The 24,932-nt window shown below is 37.1% G+C and overlaps 1 protein-coding gene across 5 annotated transcripts in view; it reads right to left on the reverse strand.

The window, feature by feature from the left end:
• The window catches only part of RNPC3 (RNA binding region (RNP1, RRM) containing 3), a 52,824-nt gene extending 28,652 nt beyond the window's left edge, over positions 1-24,172 (reverse strand). For 4 of the 5 annotated variants that reach the window (XR_005010868.1, XR_005010869.1, XM_036766731.1 and 1 more), the window contains exons 1-11: positions 23,898-24,166; positions 23,208-23,291; positions 22,236-22,283; positions 20,806-20,924; positions 16,982-17,065; positions 15,213-15,324; positions 12,734-12,802; positions 9,291-9,433; positions 3,884-4,009; positions 2,941-3,077; positions 478-636 (exon numbers count right to left, since the gene is read on the reverse strand). Coding sequence is in view for 3 of the 5 variants with exons in the window: in XM_036766731.1 (XP_036622626.1) it covers positions 478-636; positions 2,941-3,077; positions 3,884-4,009; positions 9,291-9,433; positions 12,734-12,802; positions 15,213-15,324; positions 16,982-17,065; positions 20,806-20,924; positions 22,236-22,283; positions 23,208-23,291; positions 23,898-24,086 (1,270 nt within the window). In the remaining 2 variants the exon portion in view is untranslated. Of the gene's footprint in view, positions 1-477; positions 637-2,940; positions 3,078-3,883; positions 4,010-9,290; positions 9,434-12,733; positions 12,803-15,212; positions 15,325-16,981; positions 17,066-20,805; positions 20,925-22,235; positions 22,284-23,207; positions 23,292-23,897 lie in introns of all 5 variants that reach the window. The other variant, XM_036766732.1, reaches the window with a different exon arrangement.
• Positions 24,173-24,932: the final 760 nt, after the last annotated feature.

Raw genomic sequence — 24,932 nt, forward strand, 5'->3', positions numbered from 1 at the left:
GCAGGGTTGATCAAATGACATAATAACTGTAAAAGCACACTGTCTGGTACCTAAAAATTGCTATGTAAATGTTAACTACTATTAAACTGGAGGAAATACTATGAGGTTCTAATTACTGAATACTTGAGTTTTTGTTTGTTGCTAATTTTTCTAGAACGAACTCAAATTGAGCCAACAGTGATTAAAAGATGCTGGTAAATGAAATGTTTTATGAAAGAAGATGAAGATAATTAGCAAGTCAATTGTTTTTGTAAAAAAATTTATTTGAAAGTTTGTCCTCTTAGTATTATAGACATTTTTATAGACATTTCCATTATGATCTCCTTTATTAGTTTAATAACTGTTTACCAAGTGCCAGACATTGTGCTTAGCAACTGTGGTTTCATGCAAAGAAACTTAATGATCACTGTCATCACAATCATCACTGTCAAAATAAAAAAACAGGCAATAATATTTTATGGTAGATCAAATAATTACCTTCTTTAGAAATTCTGCCTTTTTCCAACTCTTTTCTAGAGACAAATTCTGCTGGTATCTCATCTGAGTCTTCTTGAATCTCCTCTTTGTCATTCAGAATGGGAGTTGGAAAGATCTTTCCAAATCCTTCATTGGTTGTATCTCCAGAAGTAGACAAATCTAAAGTAGTTTTAGTATTAACATTATTCGTGTAAATGCCTAATTTAGAAAAAACTCAAAAGTTTTAAGAGGAAAAGTATGTGGTAAAGTATACGGTAAAATTATCAAGCTAAATTCTAGTTCTAGATTTGTCACTGATAAAACCTGGTAAATCACTTAATATTTCTAGACCTCTATACTTTCTGTAAAAAGAATGAGTTAGAATATATCTAATGTCCTATGAGGGAAAAATGGACACTCAATGAGATAGAGGACTTTCAAGCATTCTTGATGAAAAGACCAGAGCTGAAGAGAAAGTCTGACTTTCAAATACAAGACTCAAGAGAAGCATAAAAAGATAAACAGGAAAGGGAAATCATAAGGGACTTAATAAGGTTAAACTGCTTATATTCCTACATGGAAAGATGATATCTGTAACTCATAAGACCTTTCTCATTGTTAGGGTAACTATAGACAAGAAGGCACAGACAGGAGTTGAAAATGAAGGGATGACATCTAAAAAAATAATATTAAGGGGTGAGAGAGAAATGTACTGGGAGAAAGAGAAAGGGAGAGGTAGAATGGGATAAATTATCTCATATAAAAGAGGTGAGAAAAAGCTTTTACAATGGAGGAAAAGAGGGGTGGTGGTGAGGGAGAGTGAGTGAACCTTACTCTCATCAGAACTGGCTCAAAGAGATACACAGATACACAGGCAATAGGGTATAGAAATCTACCCTACCCTAGAGGAAAGTAGAAGGGGAAGGGGATAAGAAAGAGGGGTGGGGTGATAGAAGAGAGGGCAGATTGGGGAAAGGAGTAATCAGAAGCAAAACACTTTTGAGGAGGGACAGGGTGAAAGGAGAAAGAGAATAGAATAAATGGGGGTAGGGTGAAGAGGATGGAGGGAAATACAATTAACAATAATAACTGAAAAAAAAATTTGAAGCAAGTTTCTTTGATAAAGGCCTCATTTCTCTAACATATAGAGAACTGTGTCAAATTTATAAAAATAAGAGTCACTCCCCAATTGAAAAATGACCAAAAGATATAATGAGTTTTCAGATGAAGTAATTAATCTATAGCCATGAAAAAATATTCTAACTCACTACTGATTGGAGAAATGCAAATTAAAACAATTCTGAAGTACTACTTCATACCTATTAGACTGGCTAATAGACTGTAAAACGGAAATGACAAATATTGGAGGGGATATAGGGAAAATGAGACTTTAATGCCCTGTTGGTGGAGTTGTGAACTGATTCAACTATTCTACAGAGCAATGTGGAACTATGCCTAAAGAGCTATAAAACCATGCATACCCTTTGACATAGCAATACCACTACTAGGTCTGTATCCCAAAAGAGATAAAAAACAAAAAAAAGAAAAGGACCTATGTGTACAAAAATATTTGTAGCAGCTCTTTTCTGGGGGTAAAGAATTAGAAATTGAGGGGATGCTCATCAACTGGGGAATGGTTGAACAAGTTGTGGTATGTAATAATGATGGAATATTATTGTTCTATATAAGAAATGATGAGCAGGATGCTCTCATCTGGAATGGATGCTGCTCTGGATGCTGCTCAGCTGGAAAGACTGTACTGTGCACAAAGTAACAGCAATAATGTAAGATGACCAGCTGTGAATGACTTAGCTATTCTCACAATACAATGACCAAGACAACTTTGAAGGACTTAGGATGAAAAATGTTATCCATACCCAAAGAAAGAACTGATGATATCTGAATGCAGACTGAAGCATATTTTTTTTTACTTTATTTTTCTTGAGGTTTTTTTGTTTTTGGTCTATTTCTTTCGCAACATGACTATTATGGATATGTCTTGCATGCCTATTCCATGATCTATATGGAATTGCTTGCCTTCTCAATAAGGGGAAGGAGAGAATTTGGAACTCAAAAGTTTTAAAAACAAATGTTAAAAACTGCTTTTACATGTAACTAGGGAAAAATTAAATACTAAATAAATACAAAAAAAAAGGAAAAAAATTCATTTTAAAAAATTATGTATCTAATGATTCTTCTAACTCCACAATATTTTGAGTCTGTGACATAGATGCCTACAATTAAATATTAGCTTTAGGTAGCTTGAGAATGTTAGCTTTCAAATCATTCTCTAGGCTAGTAGAAAGTTATATAAACGAAAAATACCAAATTAGGCATAAAAATACATCTTAAGTATAATAAAACGTTAAGATATATATGCATGTATACACACATTTTTTACCTTTTACTAAATAAAAGATGTTAAAAAGAAATGTAACTTGATTTTGCATAGTATTATATAAAAGAACTGTAAAATCTCCTTACCACTATTTTGTTCTCCCTCTAAATCTTTTACAAACGCAGCAGGTATCCCTGAAGATATGTTGAATTCTATTTTTTTATGCTCTACAGGTTGTGGCTGCTCAAACACATCTGAAGGTAATAGCGCAGGGTGTAAATTACTGTTTAAAAATAACGCCAGATTAGTCTCACCGAAGTGGGGAAAAGCAACTCTTCCAGTTAGTGACATATGATTATGTTATCGAAAAAGTCTCCCCTACTGATTTCTGCTATTACTTTAATTAAGATCACAATATATTTATTTTGGATATTTTAAAATGAGCACTATGAAGGTGAAATAATTTCTCATATTATTTATACTTAAGGGGAATTCAAAATGGTGGCAGAATTTCAAAGACAGCAACATAAAACATGACAACAGGATAACTTTAAGTATCAAGCAAAATAAAAGTTATGTTCTTGAAAAGAAGATTATCAAGACTTTTCCTGAACAGTAAGTATTTCTCAAACCTTCTGGCTACTTACTCCTTCAGGGGAGTAAAGGAAAACCAAAACATTTAAATATAACTTTTGGGTGAGTTAACCAAACAGAAAAGGGAAGTCTTAGATGATAATTCCATATGAAGTGATAGGACAATGAAAGCGTGGGGAAAAAAGTAAAATACAACTTTTCAAATGTCTCCCCGCCCCCAAAAAGCCTCAAGAATTAAAAAAAAAATTACTTTGAAACCTAAACATTTCTAAATCAAATTGTCTATCAACACAATGAAAAATCTAGAGTGCAATATCAGAGTTTATTTTAATCAACTTTAAATTTCCCTTCAAAAGAAGGCCATGGTATTTCTTTCAAGTTTAGAAGATATAACTCATATTTCATAGTGCTATTTTGTAACCTAAAAACTGATGAAATCACAAGTCTGAATTAAAATGAAAAACAACAAAAAAAGCTAGAAATCCTTGAAATTACCTATGTGAAGTAGATGCAGGCATATTCAACATGTCCTTTATCTTCTGCCTTTTCCTTACATGGCGTTGCTTTGCAGTTGTTGGTCTTTTGGGTTGAAAATTAGCTAATTCCATCAGTTTTGTCATCCTAAATTAGAAAACAATATATCTTCCTTGTCTAAAACTTATCCATGTGTCACCATTTATAAAATGCTCAAAATTGTTCTTTCAAGATAAAGTTTTTAAGAAAATCCCAACTAAAAATTATGCATACCAGACAAAAGCATAATTAAGTTTCCTACAACTTCAAAAGAAATTCTAATCTAAGCATTTTTTGGGCGGGGCAATGGCTTCAATCAAATACTTCTATCAGTCCACAGCCATTTATTAAGTCCTTACTACGTGGCAGGTACAGTATTAAGTGCTAGGGATTACACAGAAAGGCAAAACACAGTTTCAGTTCTCCAGGAGCTCCTAACCTAAACAGGAAGAAAACATGAAGACAACTATACACAAACACACTCTTTCTCTCATTTTCTATACATACACAAACACATACAAATACACACACACACACACACACACACACACACACACACACACACACACGATAAAACTGAGGGAAAGCAGCATTAATAGTGATTAGGAAAAGCTCTTTGTAGAGGGTGGGAGTTTTCAACTAGGACTTGAAGGAAGCCCAGGAAGCTAAGAGATGGAGATGAGGAAGGACAGCACAAGAGAATAAGCAGTGAAAATGCCCAAAGTCAGAAGATAGAGTACTGTGTTCAACAAATACCAAGAAGGTCATTATCACTGGATTGCAGAGTATGTGTGGGTGAGTAAGATATAAGAAGACTGGAGAGGTAGGAAGGGGCCAGATTATGAAGGGTTCTGCACACCAAACATAGGCTTTTATTTCTGATCTTGGAGGGGATAGGGAGATACTGGGATCTTTTCATTAGGGTAGTGGTGATATGCTCAAATCTGTATTTTAGGAAGAACAATTTGACAAATGAGTGGAAGATGGAGTGGAGTAGGGAGACCAACCAGTAGACTATTGCAAAGATCCAGGAATAAGGTGATGAAGACCCACATCAGGGTGATGACAATGTCAGAGAAGGGGACATATATGAGAAATCTAATGTAGTTAAAATCTAAAGGAATTGGCAACAGATTGAATATGAGGGATGACAGTGAAGACACAAGGATAATACCTAGGTTATTATTAGCCTAGGTGATGGGGAAGATAGCGTACTTCCCACAGCAACAAGATGGCTTGAAAGGGGAGAGGTTTTGGAGAAAGATGAGTTCAGTTTTGAACATTCTGAGTTTAAGATGTGCATGGGACAACCAGTTTGAGATGTAGAACAGATGCCTAGCGATACAAATCTAGAGGGTAAGTAGATCTAAGTATCATCAGCAAAAAGGATGATAATGAAATCCATGGAAGCTACTGACTGAAAAATATTATGAACCAAGTGAAACAGTACAGAGAAGAGAACAGGACACATGATAAGAATCCTGGGGAACTACAGCTGTTGACAGGTGTGACCTGGACAAAGATTCAGCAAAGGAGACTGAGGAAGCTTGCTCAGACAATCAGGAAAATCAGGACATGGTCACAGAAACCTAGAGAGAAAAGAATGTCAAGAAAAGGGTGACTGACAGTGTCAAAAGTGACAGAGAGAAGTGACAAGAACGAAGACTGAGAAAAGGCCTTTTGATTTGGGAATTAGTTTATCAATGGTAACTTTGGAAAGACAGTTTAGGTTAAATAAAGCTGAAGAAAGTTAAGACTGAGAAGAAAGCAAGTAGAGACATTGATTATAGATTTGGTTACAAAATGGAGATATTTGAGACAACAAATGAGATGACAGCTAGCAGGGATAGACTGATCAAGTAAGGGTTTTTTGAGGATGGGGTAGAGATGGGAATAAGGGGAGAGACTGAAGATAAATGAAGCAGTGGGGAAATAACAAGAGGGAACAATTTACTAGAGAAGATAGAATGGAGAGAGATTATATGTATGTAGAGGAGTTTGCTTTGGCAAGAAAGGCCACCTCATTATGAGAGATAGGGTTGCAAAGGATTTGACAGTAGAAGAAAACATCTGAGCAATGCAAAATAAGGAAGAAGGGAGAAGAGGAAGCTCTAAGGGAATAGCCTCAATTTTTCCAGTGAAATATGAGGCAAAGTTCTCAGCTAAGTAAGTGGGGATATGGGAATGTTTGAGGGATGAAACAGTTTGGAAAAGCCTCTGTGGAGAGTGGGATAGTGAATCAATTAGTGAGATATAAAAGAACAATTTTGCTGTTGAGATTATGTAACATAAATTCATACTGGATCCAGCCAGCTTAGCTTCATGATTTTCTTTAGCTTTGTTCAGTGGCATTTTAATAGAAATGAAGGCAAAGTATGGGTAAGAGTAATCAATCCAAGGCTGGAGCTTGACAAGTCATTTGATAAGAGGGCAAGGTACTAGAGAGAAAAAAGGTCAAAATGAGGAAGAGAAGTCAGTGGAGCCAGCAGGTAATGGCCTGGGGGAAAAAACAAACAAAATTGAGGGATTAATGGTTATGGTGAAGACAAAGAATGTGGTTTGGGGGAATGACCACAGAATATGAACAGATAAGGGAATTTCAGAGGTCAAGATGAAGTGGTGTATACATGGGTAATGGCAATAACAAGGACATGACTAATTTGTGTGCAGCTGGGGTAGGGTAGAGGACTAGGTCATAGGAAATGAATAAGCTGAAAAACTAGTTTCAGGGAGTTCAATACATATGCTGAAATTCCCTCGTATGATGTTAGGAGCTTGAGGAGAAGAGAAAGACCATAAGCCAGATACTGAATTCATTGAGTTATGAAGAGTAGTATACTGGAAGTCAGGAGACAATTTTCATACTACAGTCACTTGTGCATTCCTAGTAACTAATGTCTAGAGCTCTCATGATTATTAATCTCTTCATGAAACTGTGTTTAATTCTTTCTATCCAGACACTCCAGACCTAGATCCCAGACTCTTACTACCCAAGTTGTCTGGCCTAGCGACCTGATCCTTATCTGTTGTGACCCTATTTCAAGTCTGTGTAATTATAGTCCACACTAGCCATCAAGCAGATGATACTCATGCTATTCTCTAACCCTGAAATCGTTTCCTTGCCTGGAATCCCAGTACTCACACATCTTTCCCTACATTCAACGACCCTCTATGCTATGACTGACCCCCTGTTATCCATACGTTGGATCATAACTGGTCATTTCTTGTTGCTGCTTTTCTCAGTTTGCCCCATTTATTCCCACCCTACTGTTAACTATGATACTTTTAAATATCAAAATGCCAAGATTTAAATGTGTTTTAGCTGAACCTTAAAGTCTTTTATCCTTGAATCCCTTGTGCTATCCTTTGGCAAACTCCAACTTTAGATTACTCCCACGTGTGCTTTCTCTAGTCCTACTTACCAACTGCTAAAACCAATGGAGGAAAGTCAAATAGCTTGATATGTGATGACTTTATCTGATACAAACGTATGCTAATCTCAACTGGACCCTTACTACAATAAATTCCTTTGAACTCTTCCTATATTGTTTCCAAATTGTGCTCCCCAGTATCAGTTCCAAACTTTCTGTTCTTAAGCCACCTACACCAACCACTCCCTCTTAACAGAGGATTTAGATGTCTTGTTTTGTTTTTTTAACAGGAAAACTAAGACTCTGTCAGAAGCTTCTCCTTTCCAATTTTTTTTGGAGACTGGGTCTCCAAATTTCACTGAGATTACAACTTCAGTGGACACTCAAAGGCCCAACCCAGATAATGGGCACAGGAGTTTTGACATGCTCTGTTTCTGACCTAAACCAGTTGGTCCCTCCTTAGGCAGCGTAAAAGGTTCTCCATTCCCAGAGGATCACACTATACTGGGAACAGACTTAGTATTGGCTTTAGCCCTACTGTAGCTTAGAATTCCTTAACTCAAGCAATATACCAGCCTTAGCTGTTCCTGGTAGCACTGAATCTCTAATGTTCATCTTTCTCTATTCTCTCTTCTTTTGTGCTAATCTCAGAGAAAGAAAGGGTCCTTCTCCTTAACAAGGTCAACTACTCTTTCTGTACCTTACATCTCATTCCCTACCATCTCCATAAGCTTTCCCCTTTGACCATGTGTTATGGTATTTAGGGTGGGCCTTTTTTTTTTCAATTGTTTTCTTTTGGAATGCTGAAGTAATCAAGTATCTTTGATGAGTTTTGCCTTTCAAATGTAATAACCAGCAAAGTAGACTTTTTAATGTCTTTGTTTTGGAGTGCTTCTCAGCATTAAGGAATCTGATTGAATCAGGAGTCTTTGATGACCTGCTTACCTCAAGGGAAGCCCTAGTTCACATGGGTTTAAGTCCCATGGTTGTGATGCCCTTTGACCCTGAAGAAGTGTCTATAAAGTCAGAGGTTAGCATTTTGCCTTTGGGGGCACACTCATTGGAAGAGTGTTGTTGTGGAGGCTCTGGGTAGCTGTCAAGGAGCCCCATCAGCTTTGAGAACACCAGATATTAGTGCTTCTCTCTCTGGTAACTGTTTATGTATTGCTTGGACAGACAGAAACCTGTCTGCTGATTTGTGTTATTTTGCTGCTTATGTGAGCTCTGCGTGTAATTTTTGTTTGTGTTTTCTCTGAAGTTCAGGGTGCTGGCTTTTCTCCCTGAACTAAATGAAGGATATATGTATATTTAATTAAAGTAAGATTATTAACCCCTTAAAGTTGTTTTCCTTAGAAAAGCAGATCAAAATACCTGTGTTAGCAGCCCTTCTGTGTGCTGCTGTTGTTGGTCTTTCACCATGCTTTTCCCTGACCTTCAAATCTATATTCAAGATTTAATATACTTAATTTTAATTGGTCCTTTGCAACACAACACCTTACTAACTTTCTAGTCTTCTTATACATTTCTCTCCCTCACGCTCCAACTACTCTGGCTTACTTTTAGGTACTCACACATGACACTCCATTTCCAATCTCCATGCCCATACACTGGCTATCCTCCAATCTTCCACACCTGGAATGTTCTACCTATACTTCATGATTTCCATGGCTTCCTTTAAGACTCAGTTCAAATCCTATCTTCTGCAGGCCTTTCGCAGTCCCCTCAGCAGCTGGTGCCTTCCCTTCTGACATTACCTTTTTTTCCCCCACTATGTATACATTTTGTACGTACTTTAGAATACAAGTTCTTTGAGGGCAAGTACTGCTTTTGTTTTTCTCTGTATTGTTACCACTTAGCACAGTGACTGGCACAGAGTAAGTGCTTAATAAAAACTTACTGACTGAATGATCCTACTAGTCCCAATTAGTGACATCTTCTTATAAACAAAGTAAAAATCTGAACGGAGAAAGGATCACCTATTTCACATTTCTCACACCTAAAACTTATTTATTACAAACCTCTCGCGGGCTTCATCATCACCACTCTCATATTCTGATTCTTCTCCACTAGATCCTTCACCTTCTTCTGGCACAGGAGGCTCTTCAGGAGGCAAAGGAGGTATAGGGGGAAGAGGCACATGCACTGGCATATACTCTTCATACTAAACAAAAAAACCCAAGAAGTACTGTATGTAGTAACATGTAAATTATAAATTCAACTGGAAAAAACATCAATTTCTATATGAACTATGCAAACAATCTCCTGCAAAAGTCCTACACCAATGGCTCATCTTGATGTGGAAATGGCCCTGTGTTCTCACAGACTGTGCTAGCAGGATGCAAGCCCTGGAAGATTCTATCAAGATGGAAAAGACTTTGAGTACAGTCTCCACTGTCCAAGGATCAACCTAGATAAGTACGAAGACAATAATCACCAATAGATTGCCAACTAGTTTATGTTCTTTCTAATCAAAGCAATCCACAAAACAAAGAAAAACACAAAATGGTCTTCACTATTAGGGAAGTCAATCCTCAAATTATTTCTTTAACATAATGACAAGTAGCGGGAAAAGGGAGTAAAATGTCCAAAGAAATGTTTTTAGGTGACATATAAAGATCAACTAATTGTTGGAACTCTAAATGTGAAAACTCTCTTCAGTAACCAAGCAGCTGATATATCATTAGAAGAAGAGCTACTAGGTCCTAAATTAGTTTGAATAATGAATTCCCTGAAGTGGTCCCATTATTTGAATTGACATTACATATTTCCATTATGCTGGAAACAATTACCATAGTTTATATAATTACAATTTCAAATGAATTCACATACATAGGAATCCCTTCAAGGGATTCATTATTCACACGAATCATGATATACATCAATATTGACATTCTGACTATAAATGAAACCAGAAGACAGATAATTTGCAAGCTCAAGAAAAGAATATTTGAAAAATTCTTCTTATAGAAGCAAACAGATTGGGCAAAGTTAGATTTCATCGTGTGCCAAAAGATAATAAGAAATATAAATTACTGATAGTCATCTTGTCTGTAGTGCTCATGATAAATGGTGACAAGGGAACCATCATGCATTCAGTTGCACGGGACAAAGAAGTAGAGAAATTGAATAACTGTTGACTTTAATAGCTAAACGGGTTCAGATGATGAGGAAAAAAGAGGTTGGGATTAAAATGAAGGAGGTCAAAAGTTTGTAGATTACTCAGCAATGATGAGAAAAGAATGTTGGATTTAGAATAAGAGGACCTGGGTTCCAATTCTGGCTTACTACTTTTACAGTCTTGGGCAAATAACCTTTCTTGACCTTAGTTTCCTTGTCTATAAATTGAGAGGATTGCACTAAAGGACTAGAGGTCAGACCTCTACGGTTTTTTCCAGCTTTAAATATATGATCCTATAGTCATTAGTATTCCCACCAAAAATAGTCTGAAAGTCCTGGAGATGGTATGTAATGAATAACACTGCAAAAAAGTCAAAGTGCTTATGACAGAAAATAAATTGGTACTGATTTATGAGTCATTTCTGAATCAACTGTGTACAGCAATCAAACAAAAAGGGCAAAAGTGAAATCAATACCAAATTAAAAGGATAAAGATGAGAAGATAATACTGCATACAACTATAAAAAGTTTATTATAATCAAACTAGTTAAACTCTGAAAAATGGGAAACGAATATAAAGCTACTGATTCTGATCATTACTATTTCTTAGAGAAGTAAATTGTTCTAGAGCAGTCATCATAACTTTAAGGGTAAAGGAGAGAAAAGACTCAGTCAGTAAACCCTTAATCTCCATTAGATTTATGGCAGCTAAGAGTCTTACCAATTTAGACTAATTTGCAAAACACTACAGGAGGCAGAATCCTATAATCTGTTGTGTGACTGAAAATATGGTCTGTAAAACTGACTGCAAAAGCTTGTTCTTTTCTCATACCCTCACTAAGTACTTATGTAGATTGATAGTTGCTAATATCTCCTCAATACTTTAAAAACTGAGTAGTGGAAGAAACGTGAATGGGATCTTTTATTTGATCATTTTATCAATGAAGAAACTAAGATCCATGGAGATTATGACTTAACATAGGTAATGTCAGAGGGGTAGTTCAAATGTAGGTCCTCTTACTCCAAATCTAACCCATTTTCCTATCACTATTGTATTTCCAATTTCATGTCTAAATCCCATTGGAATGATCTGGATTAGATTTCCTAACAAGATTTTTATAGGCTCATTTTCCGCTCTGTTAATTTTTAATGTTTTCTGAGGTAATACTGCTTGTGACTTTTTTTGCTATCTCTTGATCTAAATTTTCAGATATCGTGATGTTCCCTAACCCATATTCAACCCAATGTTAGTACTTATTCTTCCATCACTGAAGACTGCATTGATTCTAAAACTTACATCTTTGAAAGTTGCCAGGGTCAAAAAATACACCACCAATGCAAGACAAGGTGACAAGTTTCTCTAAATATAGTCAGACTGATCCTTAGTCCACCACTGGACCCAACCTTTCTGAGTGGTTACAAGGTACCAGAGTTTGTTTTCTATAAGCACTGCCTTTGAAAACCCAAGCTTAACTCAAAACTACAAATGCAACAGAACTTAAGACATGTTCTGTATCAAAAAAATAGCTATTTTCGTTAGGAAAATTTTCTTCTATTTGGAGCTTAGTAACTAAAACCTGCTGTCTTGTCTACAGAAGTATTACTTTAAGGGAAAAAAATTCCCCAAATTCTGAAACTAAAAGATGGGCTTGAAATCAGAACATGTGATTTCAACTCCTAGGTCTACAACTTTTTATTTTCATGACCAAGTTATTTAACCACTCTAAGCCTCAGTTTTCTTATCTAGAAAATTAGGAGATTGGATTAGATACCCTTTAAGGTCTCTTCTAGCTTTAAATCTATAATTCTATGGTATAGCTTGTTTCATTAACTACTTACATATAAGTATGGTATTTTAACAACTTCCCTAAACATCTTGCAGAAATAAAACTGTCTACAACAAAGTCAACTCAAAATAGGAATAATGAACTCTTTAGATATTCACACACACACACACACACACACACACACACACACACACACACAGTACAACAGTACTTATTAAATACCAAGAAAGGCAATCAATGAGTATTAGTTATCACTGGGGAAATCTACTAATCTGTTTTTTTTCCTCTTGCTTTTTTGCATAAACTTATTTGGATATTATCTTCCATTTACTTTTTTTTTTCCATTCTTTCCCAGTCTTTTTAAATTCTTGGGTTTTTTAATGGCATCTATTAGCATCAACTTAACTTCAACTGATACACTCAAGAGAAAAGAAGTTGTTGATCCTTGCTCTAATTATAAATACACACACACATACATACATACATACATACATACATACATACATACATAAAGATAAAAATATTCAAGATTATAAATAGCAGAAAGATATTCTTACCATGGGAGGTCGGGCAGTAATTGGTCCAAAAGGTGTGGGTAAGTTCATTTTATTCATAAGATGAAGCACCTTAAAAAAAAAAAACTTTTCTAAATCATTCGGAATTAAAATGATTATTTAACATGCATATAACATTACATTAGAACCTTACAATAATATTTTATAGAAAGCAAATCCATCTTTAACTCCAACATCATCTAGAGGTTAGTTACTGAGGTATTGAAGAATTTTACTATAATAGGCAGAAAACAATCTAAAATTTGGAAGTTTTAATGTATTCCTAAGAACATACATATTCATTAAATTTTTACTAATTTGGCTTGACTTTGGGATTATATGAAATATTCAACTGTAAATGGGCATTTGTATTTGCTGAAACATACTTTAAGCTGTTTTTTTAAATAGTGCTAAAATAGTAGGCACATTAAAATTAGTAAATGACACTACTTTATGAATTTATGCCAGAAAATATTTTTATTTTAGGAAAAAAAATCATAATCAAGATAATAAAGCTCAACACCTTACAGTCCCACATTAAATATTACTGCTATTCTAAATGTGGCAATGAAAACTTATAAGAGACAAAATTTGGGGGTAAATTACAACTGATTTTATTAATTATGGCCAGCAGATAATCCATAAAATGAAGTCAGTTCCTCCTCTTGGTGACCAACAAAGACCCATCATGGAGTTTCTTAAATGCTTATAAAGCTTTTGGTAAAGGGGCTGGGCCTGAGGGTGGAAATCAGCTCTGACTGGTTAGCAAATAATGGAAAAATATTATAATGAGAGGTGGGTTTATTCTAATGAGGGACTGAGAAACATGACTGATCACACAGTCTTGGACAGAGACTTATCTCTACCAGATCACTCCCCACCCAGGGCAACCTAGCCAAAGGAGGTCCACCTCTACTCAGACCTGTCTAGAACACAACAGACCAGAAATGACCTAGAGTAGAATCTCTTTACCTTCAGATAAGATCTAAGCTTTCCCCTTTTGGTTAAGTCTTACCCAAGATTTCATTTCATCATTTCATAAGAGAACTAAACTTTAACCTAACCTCCAAATGAGGAAATAGGAAGAGGAAAAATCCTGGATGTCTCTGTAAGGGCAAGCAAAGTGGGACTTTTTGCTGTCTTTTGTTTTGGAGTGCTTCTCAGCACTGGGGCAATCAAATACCTTTGATTGAGTCTTGCCTTTGTTTGTAGGAAGGCCCAGACCCTTTTGCTAGTTAGGTCAGGAGAGGTGTGAAACCCTCAAGAGGTATGAAGCACTCTGACCCTGAAAAGAAGTGTATATATACTCTGAGGTTGGCATTTTGTTTGGGGCTCACTCTTTGGAAGAGTTTTGGTATGGAGACTCTGGGCAATCATTAAGGAGCCCCCAGGCTTTAAAAACCCAGATGCTGGTGCTTCTCTCTCTGGTAACTATGTATGCATAGCTTTGGTCAGGCAGCTAGAAGCTTGTCTGTTGATTTGTGTTATTGGCTCTGTGTGCAGTTTCTGTTTGTATTGGCTCTGAAGTTCAGAGTGCTGACTTTTTCCCCTGAACTAAGGGAATGATATATGTATGTTTAATTAAAGTGAGATTGTAAACTCCTTAAAGTTTCTTTCCTTAGAATAGCAGATCAAAGAACCTGTGCTAGTAGCCCTCCTGTAGGCTGGTGTCATTGGCCTTACACAGCCACAGTAGCAGCAAGTAGCATTGTTGTTACACTCTGACAACTGGCTATTTAATAATCATTTGTCTTATAAAGGAACAACTGATATATTAAAGTTAATTAATTCCAAATTTAAGGCAATTCTAATATAGTAATGAAATTCTACATAAGTAAAAAAAGATATTAAAGAAAAGATTCTCTCTGAAAGGTAACTCAGTACCTCTAAAGCAATATATTCTATCTTTAGATAGTGCTAATAGGTAGGGAATTGTTTTTCTCCTATTTCAAATCTAAATTGGCTTTTTTGCAACTTCTACCCATTATCCTTAGTTCTGCCTCTGGGGCCTTCTTTAGCAGTCTATTCTCTACCATGTGACGGTTTTTTACATAACTGGAAAAAGCCATCATGTCTATCATTTTAAGTCTTTTATAGGCTGTAAATTCTCAGCTCCTTTAACTGATTTTTCCATGGTATGTTCATAAAGCTCTCCATTTTAAGACTGCCCTCTGATCTCCAGGTTGTCAATGGACTTCTAAAATATGGTGGCCAGAACCAAATCTCCAGATGTGATCTGATAAGGGCAGAGTACTGCAAGACTATCAACTTTCCTAGTCTAGTACACTTGTATTTCAATGCATCCTAGATGGAATTAAGTTTTCTGGGCTGCCATTTCATACTGCTGACTCCTTATTCTTGTAGCCCCTTAATTCTTGGATTTTTAAAGATTTATGTTACACGATGTCATTATAGGCTGGGTTAAAATAGCAGCACGCAAAATTAGCATTTGATTTCAAAAGTATAAATTTCCTCCACTTGCCTGTACGTAGAACTTAGGCACACTTGCCAAGGCACTTGCTATGTTGGCTAGTATTGTGCTCGAAGGTGGTGGATACAGGTATTTGAGGCACGAATTTAAAGGAAAAGTTAGCCTACAAAAAAAAATTAAATTCTTATCAAATTTTAATATAAACCATGCAATATTAATCACACATTTCCCAAAAAAGTTATTCAATGCTTTTCCTCAATAAATGGTGAAAAAATAGGCAATAAAAAAAATCCATTTGAAAATGTTCAAAATCACTCATAATCAGAGAAAAATTCATTAAAACAACTCTTATGGTATTACCTCTATCAAACTGGCAAAAAAAAAAAAAGGAAAAAAATTCAATGTCAGAACAGTTGAGAAAACAGGCATACTAACTCAGTGGTGAAATGAGATTTGTTCTGGTCATTTTAGAATATGAAAAGGAATCAGGTGGCTAAGAACACATTATTCACCTTACAAGACTTGTTAGGTGCTTTGCAAAATTAAAACACTATATAGTTATTATTACATAAAATTCAGCAATTTTGTTGATTTTTCCAAGTAACATTATTTTACAAGTTCAGCCTATTTTTGAGCCAGTACAGTGGAACATTTCGAAAAATATATTTCTCTTACTAATGCCTTGATTTAATTTTAAAACAACAGCAAAATCCCACCACTTCCTCTACAGTAACATAGTAATTGTTTTAGTGGATGTTGCTTGAAAAAACTCAGCATTAATTAAGTTTGCTACTTACAAAGCTCAATCAATTTTTAAGTTCAATTGTATTTTGTTTTCAGTTCTGAATTCTTTTTCTCAATTTTCCCATTGTCAAAAAAACAAACAAACAAAAAAAAACAAAGCCCATTAAAAATCAGTATAGTTAAACAAAATAAATTCCTGCATTAGCCACATGGAGGAAAAAAAAAGGAAAAAGGAAAATGTTTCAATCTGTATCCTAAGATCACTAGCTTTCTATTTGGAGGTAGACAGCATGTTTCTTTATGACTCCTTGGAATGGTGGTTAATCACTGCGTTGATCAGAGTTCTTAGGTTAATCACTGTGTTGATCAGAGTTCTTAAGTTTTGCAAAGTTGTCTAGCTTTACAATATTGTTATTGTATAAATTGCTCTCTTGGTTCTGCTCACTTTCCTCTGAATCAGTTCATACTAGTTTTCCTAGATTTTTCTGAAACTAGTTCCTTCAATTCTTTTTCTCCTGTGCAAAACTATTTTATCACACACACATACCGTAACTTGTTCAGCCAATCTCCAACTCGTGGGCAACCTCCTCAGATTCCAATTCTTTGTTAACACAAAAAAGAATTACTATATTCTTGTTACTTCAATCCTTTTCCTCTTTCTTTGATCTCTTTGGGGTATAGACCTAGTAGTGGTATCACTGGTACAAAGCATATGCACAGCTTAATAGCTTTTGAGGCATGGTTCCAAATTGCTTTACAGAACAGCTGGACCAGTTCAGAGCTCTACCAGCAAAATATTAATGTACTTGTTTTCCCACATCCTCTCCACTATTTGTCATTTTCATTTTATATCAATTTTGCCAATCTGATGGATTTGAGTCGGTATCAGAGTTATTTTAATTTGTATTTCTCCAACTATTACTTATAATATATACTCATTACAGATATATCCATTAGACGTGTTACAAAGCACAGGAGTATAACCTCTAACTTCAAAACTATTTTACTTTCATTAAATCTCATAAAAAGAACCAAACTGTTAAAAAAAAAATAAAGAAAGGAAAAAGAATACTAACCCATGATTTGGTGCAATTCCATTTTCTATGGTCAAACAACTTGGCTCTTTTTTTTCTTTATCTTCTTCTACAGGTTCATCAGACCTAGAAAATAAAGATCAAAACTGGTCTTCTAAAATTTTATCAAGAAAATATATACAGCAGTAAATTGTGATCCATGAAGTGTACTGTGCTAGATGCTGCAGAAGGTACAAAAAATAAATAAGTCATAGCTGTCCTTAAGACTTTTACGCAACTGTTATCTTACAATGTAGTAGTAAGAAGACCTAGACTCTTAAGCTAGGCAGCACCGTTGACATGACACTGGGCTTGGCTGGTATGCAAACCTGGGCCAGTCATCTACCTTTTCTCACCCTCAAATTCGTCACATGTGAAAGGGAAATAATAACAGCACCTGCTTTACAGGATTGTTGTAAGGAATTAAAAAAAAGTATGATGTGTTTTCCAAACCTTAAAGGACTATATAAATGCTAATTATTACTATTAGCTATTAAGTTGTGACAGCTATGTTGCAAAGTGGATAGAATATCAAGCCTGGTGTCAAGAAGAATCATCTTCCTGAGATCAAATCTAGCCTCAGACACTTACTAGTTGTGTGATCCTGGGCAAGTCACTTAACCCAGTTTACCTCAGTTCCTCATCTGTAAAATGAGCTGGAGAAGGAAATGGCAAACCAACATAACATCTTAACAAATTAAGTAGAATTTAATAAGTGCTTAAGGCACTGGGATGCTAGGTATTAGAAGTTAGAAATATAAATAAAAATTCCCTCCTCTCAGAGCTTTTGTTTTAAATGGGGGAGACAATATGTAAGTATAGATAGAGTGCTAGATAGACACAGCTAATAAACATAAGGTAATTCAGGAAAGAGGGCACTAGCAATTGTAAGTTTAAGAAAGGCTTCATGTAGAAGGTGGTACTTGAATTGAGTACTGAAGGAAGAGAGGGATTCTATGAAATGGAGGCAAGGATGGAGTACCTAATAAGTCTGGAGGACAGTCAGTGTAATGTCTCAGATTGGAGAGAGGATGCTGTGAGGAGCAGAGAGAAGGCCAGTTTGGTTGGATCTAGAATGTGGAAAGGGGAGTAGCATATAACAAAGCTAGAAAGACAGGCTGCAGTCTGTGAAGGGTTTTAAAGTGAGACAAAGGAATTTATATTTTATTCCCAAAACAACAGGTAGCCAGTGTTGTCTATTGAATAGGGGTGTGACATGGTCAGATTAGCACTTCTAGGAAAAAAAAATCACTTTGGCAGCTATGTGAGAAATATATGGCAGGGAGGCCAATGAGGAAACCATTGCAAAAATCTAAGTAAGAGGTAATTAGGGCCTGAAGCAAGAGTAGTAGCTACATGAGTAGAGAAGGGCTAAGACGCAAGAAATGTTATGGAGGCAGCAACAGCAAAGTATGGCATCACTAAGGAGTCTAGATATAACCATTGGGTGTGTTACATACTAGAGAGACTAGGTGGGTTTTGAGGGAAAGAAAGGAAGTTCTGTTTTAAACATAATGAATTTGATATAGCTACAGGATATTCAATATGAAATGTCTGATTAGCTGTTGATACAAGACTGGAGCTCAGGGCAGAAAATGGGGCTGGACGTATAGATCTGTCAATAATCTGCAGGGAGGTGTTAAACCCACAGATGCTAATGAAGCCATCAAGAGAGAGTAAAGATAGAGAAAAGTGCCTAGGACAGAGCCTTAGGATACAGGAGGATAGAAGAGGAAGCATGATATGGATAATGATCCAGTAAAGAAAGGAGTGATCTCACAGATAGGAGAAAAAGAAAGAATGGTTATCATGAGAACCCAGAAAAGAACGTCTAGGAGCAAAGGTTAGTGGTGTCAAAATCATCAGAAAAGTCAAGAAGGATGAAGACTGACAAAAGGCAGTCACATTCAAAAATTAAAGAGATCACTGGTAGCTTTGGAGAGAGCAGTTTCAGTTGAATGATGAAATCAGAAACCAAACTGCAATGGGCTGAGTGAAGGGAAGAGAAGAAATAGAAGTAATGAGTGTGTGTAGAGTTTTTTTTTTAAAGAGTCTGGCTAGAAAAAGATACAGGGTGACAGTCTGAGAAGGCTGTTAAGGTCTAGGAGTTTTTTAAAAATGGTAAAGACTTAGCCATGTTTAAAAGCAGTTAAGGAAGTAACTTAGTGGGTAGGGAGAGGCTGAAGATTAGACAATGAGGTTATTGAGGGTGTCATTTTCTGGAGATCAGAGGAGATGGGATCAAGAGCAAATATGGAGAGACTTGCATTGGCTAGAAGAGTCATTTCGTCATCAAACACTAGGAAAAATGAGCAGAGGGTGAGAAAAGAGGTCAAGGAATTCTAAAATGAAGAGAAGGCGAGAAAAGGGAGCTCATGTTGAATGGCCTCAATTTTCTCAGTAAGGTTAAGAGGTGAAATCTTTAGCCAAGAGATTAAGGGCTGATGGTAGAGGTGAAGGTATGGGAGCTTGGGAAACTATGAGAAGATTTGGCATAGCTTGCTTTGGAGTAAGACAAGGAGAAAATCAGGGGAGAACAATGGATTGAAGCGGGGGCCCAACTAGAGTTTGAAACCATTAATTTGTCAGGTACTCACTAAGGCCCTGGAGCTCTAGTCAAAAGGATGTATCCAAGAGAGGATAAGGTAGATGATGAAAATAAATCCAGGATTGGTGCTTGGCAAGATACAAGTAGCAATAGAACACTGAGGCTAAAGGTTTGAGTTTCGATTACAGGGTGGAAAGGGATGAAAATGAAATCACTAAAATTCTGGCTCTACCACTTATTAGTCATGTAAATTTGATCACGTAACTTAATCTCTTTTGTTTTCACTTTCCTTATTTCTAGAAAAATTATAAGTTAGACTTGATGACCTTTATGGTCCCTTCTTAATGCCAAGATTCTAGGTCAAATATTTTTCAGTGAATGCCACCATAGCCCCTAACTTATAAACAAGCTTTGCTATAAAGTTTGTTTGTAACTTCACTGTTTGACTTCTGCTGTACTGCCTATGAAGTTATCACCAATGTTAGGTTTCCAACCCACCGTATAAAAATTACCCAGAATTCAATGGCAAAACAGGAAACTCGCCATAATGGGTGACAATGTTTCTATAGGAAAAATTCATTCAGTTTCAACTTGGGATGCTAGGACAGGCCTAGACAACATATGGCCCACCAAAGGATGTACGAAATCCTTGGGCAAGTCGCAAGCAGCCCTCAGGCCATATGTTGTGCAGGCCTGTGCTAGGATCATTATTTCTTTCCTTTCCCCATCCCCACATCCTAGGACCACATACCCCTGTGCAAAAGGAATGGAGACTTCTTCCTCTCTCCAAGGAATCTAACATCGAAGGAAATCACATAGCTGGGACTACTCAGTCTATTATAAATGTATGCTATTTACCCTGAACAAGACCCTCACTGCTACACAGAAATCCTTTTATTCTTCCCTGAATGATTCCTAACAGCACTCTTGACAGCAGCTATTCCAAACCCACTCTTCTTTTCTCAAAAGACCAAACATCACCCTCCTCCTGCAAGAGAACTTCAACTTAACTCCTTCCCCCTAAATGAGGTTATTGAGAGTAAATTCCCCTTTTCTTCAGTGCTGCACCTCAACTCTGTCAAACAAATGTTTAAACTGAAATAATAAATTTCTAAATGTGTTCATTAGCATAATATTCCATATAATTAGTTCTCTTTACTTACTGGTTTCAATAGCTATAAACTTTACTCAGCAATTTTCCCCCCAAAACATAATTTCCAATTCTAAAATAACTTTAAAAATGTGAGGAAAAAGCCAAACAAACCTGATAACCACATACCTTTTCTTTTTCTCTGAATATGAAGTCTGGCAGAGGGAGGAAGCTTGGTCTTGTTCTTTTGCAAATTCAACAACTAAAGTGTGACCTAAAACTTTCAGCTGATGAAGTCTTGATAAAGCCTTCAAATGACACAAAACAAAAAAGCTAATTTTGATAAATGTACTAAAACATTTAAAACTGACTTATTAGCAACACATTTTTAATTAATCTTCTCCACCCCAAATGCTCTATTTAAGTTCATACATAAATCATGATTCTTGAAACAGATCAAAAGTGTGGTTATTCAAAAAAAAAAAGTCTTCAAGATAGTAACAGGGATGAGAGAAAAAATCTATTATGACTCAAATATTTAACTTATAACAACTAAAATTAAGAAAGTATTTAACTTACAACAACTAAAATTGAGAAAAATATATTTCAACATTAGTGAAAATCCAATTTTACAACAATGGTTCGTTTTATCCATGTGGCTGCTTTGTCAAGAATTATTTACCTATTTAGTTTTTATTTTAGGTAGAACAGGGAAAATACCATCAATGATACTCAAGTCAAGAAATATTCACTGGGCAACCATGTGGGTTGGCTAAAATTGCCATTACCAAACTCACTACCTGAAGCATAATAACTTTAAACTATTACTAATCCTATTACCTCACTTTGGTTTCTTAAAATCTCTCATTTCCTCCAAGCTCAGCTCAAGTGTAGCCTTTGTATGAGTTCTTTTCCAATGCTGCCAGCTGTTTATTTCTCTCAAAACCACCCTATATAGTTTACTTATACTTGGCTGTGTCCATGTTGTGTTTCCTCAACTAGACTATTAGTCCCTTGAAAACGGGATTGTTGCTGATTTTTTCTTTTGTATCTCTAGTGCTTAGTATAGTACCTAGCATCTACTATATGCTTAATAGTGGCGTATACCACAGGAACATGAGTCACATGTACATTACAGTTACAAAGCTCAACTTTAGTTCAAATTTTGGCTTACATTCAATCCTCCTAATAAACAGATGGAACCTTCTACCTTGAGCAACATGAATCACCACAATCAGATCTACTACACAATTTCAGGACCACAAAACCTTCTGGGAGGAAAAAAAAAGACACTGAAAAATGTTCCAACTTGTTCTTTTTTCTTTCTTGTTCAGGAGCCTCAGTGCACACAAGCAAGGTCTAGTAACTTTTTTTTAGTTCAATTTAAATATCTGCTGAAACATTTCAATTCTTGCACTTCAAATAGAATTAATTACTTGAAAACGTTTATTATTAGGTATGCCTGGTAGGCACTTCTACCTTAGGGAGGTTGAAAGAAAGAAGGAATGGAAGGGTAGCATAAAGAAGGTCAAGAGTATGTGTCAACAGGCCTCAGCCCAGTAGTCCAAATTTGATAAGAGACTATAGATAAAATGTTTAGTGTCAAGAATATTACATACCTTTATTGCTGCTTTTTCATTAGGGAAAGTAGCAAAAGCAGTGTGTTTCTGAAAGACAATCATAATATACATAACTTTGAACAGCACCAAAGTATACTCAAAAGCAAGAGTTGCACCCATGGTTAAAAGACACAAAATCATCAAATGCAGGAAAATCTGAGAGCATCATCTACTAAATTATACCAAAGAAATAAACATCCATAGTATTTTAATGTCCTTTTTAACTTTTACAATCTCCAATGCAAAGCATAAGTTTTCATTAGTAGGAAAATCATTCCTTATGTTGTTATTTAAATATATCCCTTTTGGCCTGTCTTCATGGGAAAATTCTATTCTAAAAATTATAGTTTAAGAGGACAGAAAATATAAAAAGCAGCAAATATCAAAAGTTACTATATTTTTATGCCAGATGAACAAAGATCTTGTCTTTGGTTATCTCACAATGGAGTTTTGTTTTTAGATAACACAAATCAGTCTAATACTCATTTAAATAAGTTTCAACTGAAGTACTTCATTTTAATTTTTGAATCTATTTATAAAACTTTTCTTACTTATATGGAAAACATAACATTGGCATGTAAGTCAGAGAATCACATAAGGATGTGGAGAAAGCACTAGATTTAAAGTTGGAGAAGACACGGGGTGAAATCCGACTCTATTACTTAGACATTACTTGTCTCACCATTATCAAGAATACCTGGGACTTTTTCTTAGAAAGGAAATGATGAGGAACACTTCATTGGATTATGAGATCTAAAAATTGGAAGTTATAACTCCTTAGAACCCTTCATTTGACAGATGAGAAAACTGAGGCAGAGAGAGGCAGGGGCTTGCTTGCCCAAGGTTCACCTCACTCCTTAACACAGGTAGCAAGGCATGGAGTTAAGGTATAGCTGGTTTTGGAACCGAGATGTGGATTAAAGCTTCTACCTCACAGTGTTCCTGTGAAGTTCAAATGAGATATTCATGTACCTGGAATGTTATGGAACCCAACCAGCTTAGGTCCTGTGACCCCCAAACCGGTGCTCTTTCCACTTCACCATCGCCGTTTCCGGCCTCAAAAGTTCCAGTCAGGAAAGTCGAGGGGTCACAAGGGGGTGATGAAGGGATGGAACAGTAAAAATAAACTGATTAATTAAAGAGGCATTTCGGTGCTGCACAAAGTTAGGTTTGGAGTGAGAGCACCAGCGTTCTGATAATTCAGGCTCTACTACCTAACTTGCTAATTAACGCATTTCTTCACTAGAGCCTTACAAAGAACCGAGGGCTAGGGACTTCAGCAGATATAATCATCCTCTTTTTAAAGTGTAAGAAACTGAGTCTAGGAGAGATTAAGAGACTCGCCAAAGGTCATTTTGCTTGTCGCCCTACCTCCACCTCCACCCCCACCTTCCTCTCTGGGTCTAGTCCAGGGGAGCTCAAAGCTTCTTTCTAGCCCCAGATTCCGGGGCGTATTCATCGGTTCCGGGATACGCGGGTTCTCCGCGGTCTCAGGCACAGTAATACAGGTTAGGACAAGGGCAAGGACAGCGGGCTTCCAAATCGGGCCTCTCGTCCTCCTTCACCCCGCCCTAACCAAGCCCTTGTCTTCACCGCACCCCCATCGGACTCGGATAGGGCCCTGCGGGACCTCTGGGGCTGCCCGCGCTGGCCCTTCCTTACCAAGCGGCCCTTGTCGGACAGAACCCGCACGGCCTGGGCACCAAAGTGCTTCAGGAGATGCTCCTTCTCCTCGGCCGTCAGCTCGGCCGGCAAGTGCCGCACCAGGAGGGTCCTGTTGGCCCGCGGCAGCGGCTGCGTTGAGGAGCCCTGGCAGCCCCGCGACAGCGGGACCTGCTCTGGCGCAGCCATCTCCCCCTAGAGCGCCGCCACCTCTGGTGGAAGTTGCGGTGACAGGAACCGCAGAGGACAAGCACGGAGGGTACCTCCCAGATGACGACCGGAAGCGCAGCCTTAGCGAAAACGACGCGAGAACTGGAGCGTCTTTTCGCGAGATCCTCGCGGACTAGCGCGCTGCGCATGTGCTGCAAAGGGTTTCCTTGGTCCTTCTGGTGGCTGTGCTTGTGACCAAAAAGTGGCTAGAAAACAAAAGGTGAAGAACTGAGTCCCCAGGCTGACCTAACTTTGACTTGTCTTTTCGAACACACTGTAGGTTTCTGAGCGGGGGGGGGGGGGGGGGGGGGGGGGGGGGGGGGGGGGAAGGGGCGAGAGGAGCCGAAGCGAGGGTTCTGCTTTCGTTAAAAAGTAGAGGGGGCTTCTAAATCCTCCTTCCTGGTGGGCAGGACTAGCTCTGTACGCATGCGTAGTGCTATTAGGCCTCTCCTGTCCCGGAAGTACTTCTAGTATTTTGCCGTGGGCTTTCTACGGTCCCCCAACTTTCTTTACAGCTCTTTTGGGCTTGACTCTTTGTTTTGCACATTAGGAAACGGAGGCCCAAAAAGGCTTTTGCAGTGACTAGACGTACTTTTAGTTATTGTGCCGGAGATAGAGTCAGGTCAGAAAGACGAGTTCAAATCCTTCCTCAGACTTTAACTGTGTGAACTTGAACATGTTTAACCTCCGTGCCTCAGTTTTTTCATCTGTAAAATGAGAAACTCGGTGACTGGCAAAGTCCATTCCAGTCTTAAGTCTCTGAAGTGTGAGGCATATATTTCTCAGGCAAAAGTCATGTGAGGCAGCCAGCTGTGGGTAGAGCAC

The sequence above is a fragment of the Trichosurus vulpecula genome, chromosome 7 (assembly GCF_011100635.1).
Source record: "Trichosurus vulpecula isolate mTriVul1 chromosome 7, mTriVul1.pri, whole genome shotgun sequence".
Lineage (NCBI taxonomy): Eukaryota > Metazoa > Chordata > Mammalia > Diprotodontia > Phalangeridae > Trichosurus > Trichosurus vulpecula.